This window comes from Hemitrygon akajei, chromosome 11 (genome assembly GCF_048418815.1).
Source record: "Hemitrygon akajei chromosome 11, sHemAka1.3, whole genome shotgun sequence".
NCBI classification, from domain to species: domain Eukaryota; kingdom Metazoa; phylum Chordata; class Chondrichthyes; order Myliobatiformes; family Dasyatidae; genus Hemitrygon; species Hemitrygon akajei.
This window is the reverse complement of record NC_133134.1, coordinates 62,061,783-62,077,360: the sequence shown is the minus strand read 5'-3', so window position 1 is coordinate 62,077,360 and position 15,578 is coordinate 62,061,783. Positions and strand designations below refer to the sequence as shown.

Here is a 15,578-nt window from a genome sequence, read left to right as displayed (position 1 = left end):
ATGGTGGGAGAACATCTGCTGCTGGTGGAGATGACAGTCCAGGAGGTGCATCATATGTCTTGGTGACTGGAGTTTGGGCTGATTGGATACAGAGTAGCCTGGGGCAGCAGTGGGAGGAGGCTTGGTGGGTTGTGGGGGGGTGGGGAGGTTATAGGGAATTTTGTCTTGTAATTGCAGCTACGATTGTTTCAACCAAATAGGAGCAGTTTGTTACCTTTAGTATGGGAGATTAGTTTGTACTTCCTGGAAAAGCTGGGGTGTTCGTGGAAGACTGGTGACCTAATGTTTTTTTCCACTGGAGCTGTGACTCACTCCTGGTTTAAGCATCCAGTGTAGGTCTGCCCTCAGTTGTTGGAGTGAGGCCTGAAATGAACAACTTCCTCGCTCAAGATGCTGTGAGGAAGCCACTTTAGCTAACAGCCTGTATGTTGCTCCTCACTAGGCACTGACTGAGACTATTAACCCAGGCAGTGTGAAGGCAAACCAACCAGGGTCCTCCTGGTCCAAACTCTGACTCAGTGACCACTAATCAGAAGTGGGGTGGGGGGTAGATTTAGAGTATCATGGAGCACAAGAGACTGCAGATACTGGAATCTGGAGCAACAAACAAAACACTGGAAGAATTCAATGGGTCATGCAGCATCTATGGAGCGAAATGGACAGTCGATATTTCAGGTCAAGACCCTTCATCTTCTCTCCTCCCCTTCTCTTATTCCCTGCTTTGCCTTGCTCTTGCATCAGATTTCATCATCTTAAGCTCTTCGGCGCTTCTACCTATCGCCACCTGTGATACCGTTCACAAACTTTCACCTCCCCAACCGCCTATCACCCTTCCTCACCTGGACCCACCTATCACCTTGCAGCTCTTGTCCAGCCTTTGTTACTGGCTACCTGACTGAACTTTCAGTTCAGAGGAAGGAAATTGACCTTAAACATTGACTGTTCAATTTTTTCCATGAATTTGGAGTATCAGCTGAGGTAATCTCGTATCCAAGGCCCTGCTTTGTTTCAGAGGGCCAGTTGGTAAATTAAATCTAACTCACTTATACCAGTGAAGTTGTGTGAAAGGTCCCACTCCTGTGTAAAGATCATTTAGATCCACAGTTCTGGGATGCAGGTAGACGGGGCAGAGTGGCAGTAACCACAGTGCAATTGTGCTGGGAGATAATGATGAATTTTCCTTAATTATCACCTCTAAGGCAGGGCTCCTGTGAACAGCTTATCGTATTTCTCCCAGGAGAAATAGTGGTATGTACATCTGGAGTTGTCAATGTGCAGTGGCTTACAGCTTAAAACAATGAATTTGCTATAAATGGCTGCCTGCAGAGCATCATGATTTGGGTGATATTTCCTGCTATTGAATCATGTCAATTGTACAATTCCTGCATCTTGACATAGTCTACAATGTGATTTTTTTTCGATCGCTGGTTAATGGTTCTCTGACTCTCCATTAAGTTAAACTCGCTGTAGTTAGCAGATTGTCTGATGTACCTCTGATCCCCGATTTAATTTGCATCTTAAGGAAGGAGGACAAATGCTAACCAGGGTAATTTTGCTTCTGTAAGATACACAAGACTAGTGTGAATGGCTATACAGGCTCTCAATTGTGCCCCTGGCTCTGGTCAGCTCAATGTTTTAACTGAAGTCCAGTGTAGATGTGTGAAAGGTCCCATTCCTGTGTGAAGGTCATTTAGATCCATGATTCTGGGATGGAGGTAGACTGGGTACAGTGCCAGTAACCGCAGTGCAATTGTGCTGGTATATTTGGGTGATGAATTAAGGGTCTTGCAATGCTGTTTATTGGTTGTGGTGGGTTTACTCCAAGACAAAGAATTTATATTTAAGTTTTACCTTTGGAGTTCCTAGGACATCGCTGTTCTAGGAATAGGAACATGCCAGCTCAGTTGTGCATAGCAGTGAGCTCAGAAAGACCTGATTAAGAGAGAAATCTTGCCCAGGGACCTGGGAACATGGCTCTCCTCTCTCATTGATAATGCTCTGGAATGTTCCACACCTGCTTCTTTGACAGATGTGACTTTAGCCGCATTTTGAAAAGGTCATCAGAGTCAATTGAACTTTTGACCAGAAGTCAATTCATTGCCTAGACCTCCAGACTGAGGCTCAGATGCTTTAATTCACCAGTGATACCAATATCCCACTTGGATTTTCTATTGGTTTGTGAGAAAGTGACTTCCATCTTGGTGTCTGCCTCTTTCCCCTGCAGAGTGATGCTGGAGTTTGTGTTGAACAGTTCATGATGGGCCAGTGTCTCCAGATACTGGAGTCAGTTGACAGGATGCCCATAGGTCATGACTGGTTGGGATGGTATTGGTGTAGGAATGAGGAGCTACTCAATGATTGGCAATTGGGTTCAGAATGTAGATGCTGGGATCTGGAGCAATACCAAAAGCTGGAGAAATTGAGGCAGCAGCAGGAAGGAAATACATAGTTGAGAACCTGCATCTGGTCAAATATAGAATGGAGAAGGTCAATATAAAAAGATGGGAGGAAAGGGTGAAGCAAGACCAGGCAGATGATAGGTGGAGGGATCCATGTGAAAAGGATGATAGGCAAGTGGGGGGTGTGAAGTGGAATGACATCTGAAGACCATTGCTTAACTGTGGTTCGCTTGGGGGCAATTGCAGTCTTCCACCTGTACTGTATAAAGAATTGAGTGTATTGCTTGATCAATCTGGGTATTAACCACTGTTCTCAAGATTCAGTTAATTCTGTTGTGAATTGTTCCTGTCCTGTTTCCCAATCAAACTTGTGTTTGTTAACCTAGACAGACTTAGTACCATCTCAATTTCAAACTCTGATCCTCCATGGTCATGTAATCTGCCCCATGTTCCTAGATCTCCCATTCCAAGCCTGTGGTCACTAGTAATTCTCACAGCTTCATCACTGGTGGCTGTCCTTACAACCAACCAAGGCCTGAACTACACTTGCCTGTTCTTAAAGATGCTCAGGAGAGGCCATTTTCTTGACTGTGCAAATGTGAGCCCTGTAAAATGTCCTGAAGCAATTTCTAAGCATTGTTAATATCTTGTATAAAGGCACATTGAGTTTAAGGTGTGGCAGTGACATTGAATCCTATTCTCTTTCAATTGCAGAAATTTTGATTCGCTTAAGAAAGAAAATGTTTATGAAAACAATAACTTGGTAAGTAGCACATGCTGTCTGAAAGACTGAGATTTTCTTGTTAAATTTCTTCAGTTTGAAAGCAAAACTATCTCTGAAATAAGGCAAGGTGAAATAGGAAATATCCAGGAGTCAACAAGGGAGAGAGAGATGAGATTCTACTCCATCATTCTTCATCAGAATTAGAATCATTCTGGATGAAAAAAATTTAAAATTCAGAAAACGGAAGGGAAAAAATAGAAGATTGATGTTATGCACAAGTCTTATGTTCCAAGCCTACACTTGGATCACCCCCCCATCTTTTCCCACGTTACATCGACGGGTGCATTGGTGCTGCTTCCTGCACCCATGCAGAGCTCATCAACTTCATCAGCTCTACCTCCATCTTCCACCCTGCCTTCCAATTTATCTGGTCCATTTCTGATACCCCTCTCCCCCTTCTCGATCTCTCTATCTTTATCTCAGGAGACAGCTTATCTACTGATGTCTATTGTAAACCCACGGCCTCTCACAGCTGCCTGAATTATACCCCTTCCCACCCTGTTACTTGTAAATATGCCATCCTCTTCTCTCAATTCCTCCGTCTCTGCTGTCAGGATGAAGCTTTACATTCCAGAACGAAGGAGATGTCCTCCTTCAAAGTAAGGGGTTTCCCTTCTTCTATCATCAATACTGCTCTTAATTGCACCTCTTCCATTTTGTGCATGTCCACCCTCACCCCATCCTCCTGCTACCCCACTGGGGGTAGGTTTCCTCTTGTCTTCACCTACCACCTCACCAGCCTCCACGTTCAGCACATAATACTACATGACCCACCATCTCCAATGGGATCCCACCACCAAGCACATCTTCCATTCCCCCCCCCCCCCCCCTTTCCACTGGGATTGCTCCCTATGCGACTCCTTTATCCTTCATTCCTCCCCACTGATCTCCCTCCTGGCACTTATCCTTGCGATCGGAGTAGGTGCTGCACCTGCCCCTACACCACTTCTCTCAGGGCATCAAATATTCCTTCTAGGTGAGTTGACACTTCATCTGTGAGTCTGTTGGGGTCACCTACTGTATCGGATGTTCCCTGTGTGGCTTCCTGTATATCGGTGGGGCTCAACGTAAGTTGGGAGACTGCTTTTCCGGGCACCTACGCTCTGTCTGCCAGACAAAGCAGGATGTCCCAGTGGCCAGCCATTTTAATTCCACTTCCCATTTCATTCTGACATGTCAGTCCATAGTCTCCTCTACTGTCGTGATAGAGCAACACCTAATGTTCTGTCTAGGTAGCCTCCAGCCTGATGGCATGAACATCCATTTCTCAAACTTTTGGTAATGGCTCCTCCTCTCCTTCACCATTCCCCATTGCCATTCCCATCTCTTTCTCTCACCTTATCTCCTTACCTGTCCATCACCTTCCTCTGGTGCTCCCTCCCCTTCCCTTTCTTCTATGGCCTTCTGTCCCCATATGGTATTTTTATCTCCCCTCCCTTAACTTCTTAATCTAACTTCTGATATTTTCTCCTGTCCTGTTGAAGGGTCTCAGCTGAAACTTTGGCCGTTTCCTCTTTTCCACAGATGCTGCCTGGCCTGCTGAGTTCCTCCAGCATCTTGTGTGTTGCTTGTCTCCTATGTCTTTACTCAACTCCAGCAATTAATTCTACATTGTGACTGTAAAACCCAGTTTCAAAATTATCTGTGCATCTTTGATTAATGTTCTGTCTTGCATTTAAATTAGTGGGGTTGGGGAAGGGTGAGATGCAACATTCTAGTAGAGGGGTGATGGAATGCAGATCCCTACATTCACAGTATTAAGGCAGCACGACTTACTCCATCACACAGCTCTGCCAATTCTGGTTGAACTTTGCCTCTGATCCGCTTTGATCTTATTGCGTGTTGCTGAGCAAATAAATAACCGCAGTCTGTTCGTTACTGTGCACTCTTCCAGTCCATAATGGCAGGAAGTCATTTCAACTCCTGTACAGCTACAGATTCTGGGCCCAAGAATCTGACTTGTTGGAAAATGAGTGTACATAGCCTGAGTGACTCAAGTTTGGTTGTGACCTCAGTTCCTCTCTGCAAGGAGTTTACACATCATCCTGTGACCGTGTAGCTTTTCCCCAGTCAATCCAGTTTCCTCCAACTTCCCGAGGTTCCTGAGTCAATTAGCCACTGTAAATTACTCCACAGCACATAATGGTGATGATGATGATGAAATTGCCCCAAATGTGTTTGAGTGGTAGAATCCAGGGCTGTTATGGGCATATGGGAAGAGGTGTGACCAAGGAAAGTGAAGGGCAAATTGATGTGACCTGACAGAAGTATATAAGATCATGATGCACAGGGTGAAGCACAATCTTTTTCCCAGGGAAGGGTTGCTAAAAATGAAATGACATAGGTTTAAGATTGGAGATGAGGCATTTAAAAGGGACATAAGGGGCTGCTTCTGCACTCAAAGGATATATGGAACGAACTGCTAAAAACTGTAGTTGAGACAGGTGTGTTAACACCATATAAAAGTAATCTAGATACGTACATGGATAGGAGAGGCTCAGAGGCTGTGGGCCAAACACAGGCAGATGAAAATAGCTCAGTGGGCAACACAATTGGAATGGGCAAATTAGACCAAAGGGTTTGTTTTCATCTGTATACCTCTGAATCTGTGTCTCTATAATGGGCCAAATGTCCTTTTGTGTAATGATGATGTATAGGATCATGCAAAAAGCGCAGGGACTAGGAAGCAGCCTTTTCATGCAAGAGATAAATTCTCCACAAATACTGTACAGCTACACTGATGACGGGAACCTTTGTTTGAAGAGCAGCTTTCAACACTCATGGAGGTGTGAGGGAGAGGAAGACAGGAACAATCCTGGAAACTACAGTGTGGAACGAGCTGCCTGAGCAAGTGGTGATGCCATTTTAATTTCAACGTTTAAGAGAAGTTCGATTGGTACATGGATGGGAGAGATGGATGGCTATGGTCTGGGTACAGGTTGATGGGACAAAGCAGTTTAAATGTTTCTGCATGGACAGGATGGGCCAAAGGGCCTGTTTCTGTGACTCTGTCGGCCAAAAGGGGGAAAATGAATAGACCAAGTCATTATGGAGGAGGTCAGTGGAGGGAAAATAATCACAAAAGAAACAAAGGAATGTGTAACTAATCAGTTAACACCAATCAACACCACAATCAGGGCTGAGCCACTATCTGACCAACTTTTGAAAAGTTAACATGGAGAGTCTTGCTAGCAGGATGATAACAGGCAGTTATGCATTTGATGTAGTCTACATGACCTTTAGTTGGGCTTTCCACAAGATCCCAAGACCTGGGCCTCTGTACCTCACTCCACAACTAGATGTTTGATGTGCACCTCAAGGCTGTGTGTTTAGCCCCCTGCTCTATTCTCTATGCACTCATGACTGTGTGGTTAAGCACAGCTCCAATGCCATCTTCAAATTCAACTACGACTTTACTTTTGTTGGACAAATCACGGATGGCGAAAATGGGTCATCCATTTGAGTGGTGCCACTGTGTGCTGTCACACCTGGAAAATGGGGTCTCCTATGCCAGGCTATTGTTTATAGACTTCACTTCAGCTTTTAACACCATTGTACGCTGGAAACTGTGGTCACTGGGTGTCAATGCCTCTGTCTGTGATGGGATCCTGGTCATAGTCTGTCTGCACATACATGGCTCCTCCATAGGGAGAGTCAAGTGCACCAAGTTCCTGGGAGTTCATATCAAAGATGACCTCATCTGGTCCCTTAATATAACCTCCCTGAATAAGAAGGCATAGCAGTACCTCGACTTCCTGAGGAGATTGAGGCATGTGAGGCTTCTCTCCTCCCTACCTTAACTGAATCTTCCAGGAGTACCATTGGGAGTGTCCTGACAAGCTGTATCTCCATCTGGTACGGGAGCAGCCCAGCACAGGATTGGAAGTCCTTACAAAGGGCTGTGAGAATGGCCAAGAGGATCATAGGAGACTCCCTACCATCCATGGGGAACATTTATCAGGAGCACTGCATACGAATGGCCCTTAGTGTTATTAAGGATCCCACCCGTCCATCCAGCGTCCTCTGACTTTCTACTGTCAGGCAGGAGACTCCGATGCATAAAGACAAGAACAGTCAGGATGGGAAACAGCTTCTTCCCTCAAGCCATTAGGCTTTTGAACTCCCTGGAAAGATCCAGAGCAGGCAGAAGACCAGAGCAGAGTGTCCAGGAAGAGGAGGAGGGTTGAAGATGGGAGAAGAAGTCATTATGCAGGGTGGACTGTCAATGCCAAAGAAGTAGGCTCTGAGATGGAGGCGGAGGAAGAAAAGCTCAGCGTCATGGCGGGCGCAGAACTCACTGAGGTGTGGACGCAAGAGGACAAAGGTGAAGCCTTTACTGAGGACAGAACATTTTTCCTCAGAGAGGGGAAGGTCAGCGCAGATGAGAGCTGGGATTGGAGGGGGGAATATGGTTGGTAGTGTCAGAGGAGAGGAAAGGAGAGGGTTGCAACGTTCAGGGAAGGTGGGGTGAAAGGAAGATGGAATCTCCGACGACCCATTAGCTGGCGGTGGGACCTGAGAGACATGGGATTGCAAAGTGGTGGTGGGGGTAGGGGTTTCGGGGGTTCCAGCGGCACCACGTAAAAACCCGGCCTGGAGGTCAAAGCTGGAGTCAGAGTCGGAGTTGGAGGTTGCTCAGTCGGCAGTCTGAAGGTGTCCGAGGTCGTTGGAACCCTCATTGATGGCGGTGAAGTCCGGGTTCTGAATCTGCTCGGGGTCGTTAGAACCGTTGAGGTCGGCAGCTGGGGTTGGGGTCTGGAGATGTCCATACCTGCTGGAGATGGCGGGTTCTGTAGTCTGTAGATGGGTGATCTTCTGATCCTTAGGGAACGTGAAAAAGTTGAAGAACCAGTGACTGAAAGTGTGAATCCTGTGGAGAATAAAGTACTGGACAGGCCTGTAGACAGGCATTCTTCTGATCATAGCAGCCAATTTAGGCCATTTGGCCCATTGAGCTTTTTCCTCCATTTGATCATGGCCAGTTTATTTTCCTTCTCAACACCATTCTCCTGCCTTCTCCCCATAACCTGTGATTCTCTCAACTAATTACGTAGTTATCAACTTACGCTTTAAATATACCTAATGGCGTGGCCTCCGCAAACACAGGTGGCAGTGAATTGCACAGATTCACCACCCTTTGGCAAAAGAAATTCCTCCTGATCTCTATTACAATGATATGTCCTAATTTTTTGAGGCTCTGCCCTCTCATCCAAGGCTCTCCCATTATTGGAAACACCCTTATCTAGGTCTTTCAATATTTGGTAGGCTTCAATAAGATTCCCCCTCATTCTTCTGAACTCCAGGGCCATCAAACACTTCCAATACGTTAACCTTTTCATTCCTGGGATGATTATCGTAAACCTGCTCTGGACCCTCTCCAATGACAACAATGAATCCCAAAGGAGTTGATTTGAGCAGATCTTTCATAATACTGCGCCTAGTCACATTAATCCACTTCTTCACACACGACTCCTCCTAACCTGTGCTGAGTTGGGAGTGTCTTGTGACTGAAAGCCCAAAGTAAAATGTATTTGGCATTCAGCAGAAATATATTTTGTGCAAATGAGCAGGGAGTTTCCAAAGCTGACGGTTATTCGCGATAATCAAAGCAATAACTCCAAATGCCTCAAATTTCTGCAACATGTGATGTAAATTTGACTTAATCAACTTTATATATTTCTGAAAAAGATCAAAGTCTAAATTCTTGGAACTGAAAGTTAAGATATTAAACTCTGATCAGCGTGCAAATAATGCCTTCTTAAGAGAATAAGGAAATAACCTTCTATTCAGTCCACACAATATTCAGATCTCGAGGATAAATCTGACTTTATTCTTTTCCAATTCCATCCAAGCCCAAAAGAGCAAAGGGGCCAAGGTGAAGCTGGATGACCTTTGCTATGAGTTCAGCAAGGGCCAGGAACAATAACAACCATTTTTAGAATAACAGTAAATGCTATTTGTGTCTTGCCTTATATTAAACCTTTCAGACTACTGGCATTTGCCCAGGTTAAAAGAAGCCCTCTCCTACTCTGTCAGAATACCCTTTCACTGCTTTCTCCCTCATGTACTCACCCAGCTTTCCATGTATTTACATGGTTAGGGAAGTACAGGGTTAAGTAAAAAGCCAAATAAAACTTGTAGATGCTGAAAATCTGAGGTAAACAGAGAAAATGTTGGGGATACACAGTTGGTCAGGTAGCGTCGATGGGGAGAGAAAGGTTTTGGGTTCATTGGGGGAGGCTTGATGTTTGTCATGTGGATGAGTTCAGTTGCAAATGGTCTGGAACATAATACATTGTGGGAGTCTACGTCTTTGGGGTACTTGTGGTAGATGAGCCGTGGCTTGCAGGGAGAGTCATCCTCTGAGGTCGTGGTGTTGACCATCTCTGCCTTATCATTGGTAGCTGTTCTTTTGGCTGTCCAAATCTTAAACTCTTCCTTCACCTTCTCACCTCTTCTCTTTTAAAGTTCTTCTTAAAATGTACCTCTTTGCCCAATCTTCTGGTCATCTGTCCTAGAGTTTCTTTGCTTTTAACTTGCAAAATTGTGTTTTTGTAGGTCTGGACTTACAAACTGTTCCAACTTTTCAACATTGCATTAAGTCCTCAGGGGATCATGAATAAGTGATTGCTTACATTAAGTGCCGATTAGTCCAAAAGACACATGTTGTTCAAGTCAAGCATCTGGATGTGTGGGTGGATGAAGGGCCAAGCTGTCTTTAAAATCCTGATGTGTAAATCAGGAGGCTTTGTTGTATGATTGGCATGGACTAGTCTGTGGTATAATACTGCAAGATAAAAGCTGAGAAAAAGATGATCCTTTTCATGCTAGAAGTGCCTCATGCACTGGCTTACTTGCAGACAGCAATTCCTGACTCTTCTCTCTGCTCCAGTCAGCACAGAAGGAGTAAGGAATGGAAATAAGGAATAGGCATTGCCACTCTGTCTCTCAATAACAGTATAGAAGATCTTTTACCTTAGTGCCACCTTCGTACATGAATCCCTTATCACTCCATACCTGACCCGTCATGATATTCAATAACAAAGCCTCCACATCCCTTTTGAATAGAGAATTCCAAAGATTTGCTCCCTCCGTCTGAAGATAATTGTCTGGGAAAGCTGGCTCTGTATTTGGAGGCTGTGAACTCTTGGATCCAGGCACTCCAGCCACGGCAATAGTCAACTCCCAGCTATGAACTTTGTACCTATCAATAAGAGATTAAGTCCTTCTAAACTCAAACAAAGACTGCTCAGACTGCTTTATCCATCCATCCTAGGAATCAGTTTCCCATTTTATGGAAGTCTAGGACAAGCCTCAGGATAGAGGGGCATCTATTTAAAACAGAGATGCAGGGGAATTACTTTAGCCAGATGGTGGTGAAGTTGTGGAATTTGTTACCATGGGCAGCTGTGGAGGTCAGGTATTTAAGGCAGAGCTTGGTAGGTTCCTGATTGGACATGGCATCAAAGGTTATGGGGAGAAGGCTGGGGAGTGGGGCTGAGGAGGGGAGAAAAGATGAGTCATGATTGAATGGTGGAGCAGACTCAATGGGCCAAATGGCCTAACTCTGCTCCTATATCTTATTGTCGTATGATCTTATAATGTGGTCTTACCAGGGTCCTATACAATTGAAACAACCCATCTCTGCTGTTGTACACAAACCGTCTGCAGTAAAGGCAAATATTTACTTGCTGCATGTTTTTATTGATTTGTGTACAAAGGCACACAGATTTGTCAAAACCAGCTCTTTTTAATTTTATAAAAATATCCTATAGTACTTTGCCATGTGGATGACCTCGCTTTTTCCACTTTATCTTTCATCTACCATGGACTTACTCACTCACCTAGCTTTCACCTTTATCTAATCTTTTCCCTATGCATATTAGGTGAGGTTTTACAGTCCGTGTTAATACATCTCACTCGATAACTGTTTTGTGCTATCACCTTCCTTTGCAATGGCTTCTTGCTTTTTTGCCGAATTCAGAGCTGTGGTTGATCCTCCAGCTTGCCTACAATCTAAGATATTTATTTTGATCCAATACTATCGAATGTTTGCAGTTGATTTGTTATGTTGTGATACTGTGGAAAAACTTTGTTTTTCAAACCACCCATACAGATATTTAAAAAATAAGATAATTGAGGTGGAACAAAGGGTAAGGCAACAACAGAATAAGAGTATTGTGTCAGCACAGTGCAATGTACTGAGGTACAAGGGTCATGACAAGGTGGATTGTGCTTTGTCCTCAGATTGCTATATCCTCAGAATCACCAAAAATTCATGCCACAGAGAGTATGCCATTGATCCATAAGACTGTAACGTACAGGAGCAGAATTAGGCCATTTGGCCCATCGAGTCTGCTCCGCCATTTCATCATGGCTCATCCAATTTTCCTCTCAGTTCCAATCTCCTGCCTTCTCCCCGTATCCCTTCATGCCCTGACCAATCAAGTACCTATCAATCTTTGTCTTAAATACACATAAAGACTTGGCCTCCACAGCTGCCTGTGGCAAAGAATTCCACAGATTCACCACTCTCTGGCTAAAGAAATTCCTCCTAAAAGGATGGCCCTCTGTTCTGAGCTATCTCCATTGGTCTTAGACTCTCCCACCACAGGATCCATCTCATACATACAGTCCAAAAAGCAACAACTTGGGATAATCTCGCTACCTGCTCTCAGCCTGTGGCCTTGTAGGTCATGGGTTTTTAGATGTTCACCAACATACATTTTAAATATGGGTCCTGCCTCTGCCACTCAATCACGCAATGGCTACCATACACTGATAATCTTCTGGTGGAATGTAAACGTTTCCTCAACTCCTCTCTAATACTTTTTACCACAGCATTAATCCTTCACCCCGCATCATCAGCATTACTGCTGAGGAAAGTAGGTCCTCGAGGTCAAGTCCCAATCTTATATAGCTTGGTTAAATCTTTCCACAATCTCCTTTCTTCTGAATAATCAACCTCAGCCTGGCCAGCCCCTCTTTCATGTTAATAATCTCCAGTCCTGGCAGCACATTGCACATCTCCTCCTCAGCCTCTCTGGGGCTGTCACACCTTTCGTGTGGTGCATCAGCGGTGGCCTAATCAGTGCTTCATATCCACATCCATATGACCACCCTACTCTTGCATTCTGTGTCATAGAGTTACTCAACCCAGAAGGCAGCTCTTTCGTCCACACCATCCATGTCTTTTTGCCCATCCACACTCAGCTGATGTGCTGCAAAAGGTTTGTATCTTTCCTTCCTTTGCCTATTTAATTGCCAATCTAAATGATTTTAAAACATAGTGATTGCATTTGATTTCATCCCCTTCTCTGGTAGTAAGTTGCAGATATAAACTCTCACATTCTTGTTTTTGATCCCCGTACTAAATACCTACCCACCTGTACCTCTCATAATTTAGTATACCTCATGTCCGTCTATCTGAGCCCTTTGCATTAAGGAATCTCAGTAATGAGAAAGTTAAAATTCTCCATTACTGTAATCCTATTGCTTTAACTTCTTTCTACAATTTGCTTACATATTTAGTCCAATAATTCCTGCAAACTATTGGGAGGCTAACAGCAGAACCCCAGCAAAGTGATTGCCCTCTCTTATTCCTGAGTTCTAATCACATGGTTTAATGGGCAAATAACTTCAGGATATCCTCTCTAAGTAATACACCACCACCCCCCTCCCCCAAATCACTTCTGTAACTTCTATGCCCTAGAACACTAAGATGTCATTCCTGCCCTTCTCTCAATCACATTTCTATGACATTATCATTCCAAGTACTGATCCATGTTCTCAGGTTATTGGACTTATCTGTGAAGTTCCCTCTATTAAACTGCAGCTAAGCCTGCCAGCTGTCCCATGCCTCTGTCTGTTTTTCCCACTGGACTTGCTTGATTTAATCTCCACGTTTTCTTCCCACCTGCTGGATTGATGCTGTGCTTTACACCCTTCCCTGATAAATTAAGTTAATTCCTTCTGAGTAGTGTGAGCAAACAGCCCTGCAAGGATATTGGTCCCCTTAAGTTTATAGACAACTGGAACTCTTTGTACAGGCCCCTCATGACAGAAGTAACGCCAGTGATCCAAATCCTCAAAGCCCTCCATCCTGCACCAGCTCAATAGACAAGCAAATATCTGTCCTATTCTCCTATTGTACAAGGAATAATCTTTGTATGGTGACCTGAGAGTTCTTGCTTAAGTTTCTGCCTAACTCCCTAAATTCATTTTGCAGGACCTCATTCCTCTTTCCAGTTCAGTTGTTGGTCACATGCTCTCTAGCTGTTCTTCCTCCCCAATCAGACTTTCTGTACCTGATCGGAGATGTATTTGATCCCGGCACTGAGGAGGCAACAGATCATTCTTGACTTGCTTTCATCCACAGAGTTGCCTATCTGTTCCTCCATTAATGCATCCCCTAGCTCTACTGCTTGGATTGGCTGCTGTGCATTAGAACCAACAGTGGGGCTACAAACTTGGCTGCTACTTTCATCTGAGCTCAATTTCCTAATGGTATTGAAAACTATATAACTGATTAAGTGGGACATGACCACAGGGGACTCTTGGGCTATCTGCCTGCCCTTCCTTTTTGAACCTGTAGTGTGACTGACTTACTGAAAATACTATCTGTGACATTTTCTGCATTCTGGATTTGCCATAGCATATCTGGGCCAATAAAAGGTAGGCTTATAGTGTGTTTAACCAGTCTCTTTACCTTTTCTTTTCTGTCAGAGGTTGTCGACATGGAATCCCTTGGTTCCCTTACATATTCTCCTGTATTCTCGCTCCTTGTTTTCCCTCCCTCAATGTGCTCCCCTCTCATTCTTCTCCCATTTGAGTCCCATTTTTATGTCTACTAAAGAAATCCACTAATATCTACACACACAAAATGCAGGAGCAACTCGGTAAGTCAGGCAACATCTACTTGGGACCAAGACCATTCATCAGGACTGGAAAGGAAGGGGGCAGAGGCCATAATAGGAAGTTGCAGGGAGGGGAAGGAGTACAAACTGGCAGTTGATAGGTAAATCCAGGTGACGAGGAAGTGGGGTGGTTGGGGGAGGGAGGGATTGAAATAAGAAGCTGGGAGGGGATAAGTGAAAGGGGTAAAGGGCTGAAGAAGGGAGAATCTGATAGGAGAGGGCAGTGGACCATGGATGAAAGGGAAGGAGGAGGGGAAAAGAGGGCGGGTGAGGAGAAGAGGAGGGCTGAGAGGGTAACCAGAATGGGGAATGGAAAAAAAAGCTTGAGAATTAGGGTTGGTGGAAGAAATTAACAGCAATTAGAGAAATTGATATTCATGTCATCAGGTTGGAATATGACATGTTCCTCCAACCTGAGTTTGGCCTCATCGTGGCAGTAGCGGAAGCATGGACAGGTATGTCAGAATGGGAAGGGGAAGTCAGACTGAAATGGGTAACCATCGGAAGATCCTGCATTCTGCAGAGGACAGAGTGAAGGTGCTCAACATTCTGATATCTCCCTCAATTGGAAAGTTCATTCCTCCCTGTCAACCACATTGCCAACACTGGAACACTTCTTAATCACAGTCCCTCCATAATCACCAGGTCAGTTCTCTAGTCCAAATGGAGGGGTCTGCTTCTGAATCCCGTGAACTCCCACTGGATGCAATGTACTCCAATCACTGAAACACCCACACAGAGACCAATTCCCCAGGGTTCAAGTTCACATCCTGCTCCTTTTCCCATCCTCAACTTTGTGGAGGAACGTGGGCATCATAAGCACGTGGCAAATTCACTTTCTGACTGAGCTTTATCTGTTTGTCTCTGCTCTCCGCAGATGGGCAGGGTTGTATTATTTAGAAATAATCCACAGACAATTCAGATTCCACCACTGCCAATGGGTCAAAATTCAACTCATTAAAATGGATAATTCAGTTGATAAAATACTGAATTAAACTGTTTGCATTGGCAATTGTGTCCATGAAACTATTATTTTTCTTTAAAACAACATGTGATTTTTCAAGTGTTGTTTTAAGGCGACACGTCACCTGTAAGTCTGCTTGGTCACCTATTGTATCCAGTGCTCCTGGTGTGGCCTCCTGTATATCGGACAAACTCCGACGTAGATTGGGAGCCTGCATTGCCGAGCACCTACACTCTGTCTGCCAGAAAAGCGGAATCTCGCTGTAGCCACCCATTTCAATTCCACTTCCCATTCCCATTCCGATATGTCAGTCTACTCCTCTACTGCTGCAATGAAGCAACACTTCGTATTTTGTCTGGGTAGCCTCTAACCTGATTGCATGAACATCGATTACTCGAATTTCCAGTAACTGCCCCTTCTCCTTCACCATTCCTCATTCTTGCTTCCCTCTCCTTACCTACCCATCAGCTCCCTCTTGTGCTCCTTCCCCTTCCCTTTCTTCCATGGCCTTCTAC

The 15,578-nt window shown here is 44.6% G+C and overlaps 1 protein-coding gene across 2 annotated transcripts in view; it reads left to right on the top strand.

Moving 5' to 3' along the window:
• Positions 1 to 15,578, top strand: part of LOC140735657 (MICAL-like protein 2) — a 119,230-nt gene that overhangs the window by 19,905 nt on the left and 83,747 nt on the right. Inside the window, exon 2 of one of the 2 annotated variants that reach the window (XM_073060967.1) lies at positions 3,114 to 3,162. The exons of the other annotated variant lie outside the window; for it this stretch is intronic. Coding sequence (XP_072917068.1) covers positions 3,114 to 3,162 — 49 coding nt within the window. The remainder of the gene's footprint in view (positions 1 to 3,113; positions 3,163 to 15,578) is intronic. 2 annotated transcript variants of the gene reach the window in all.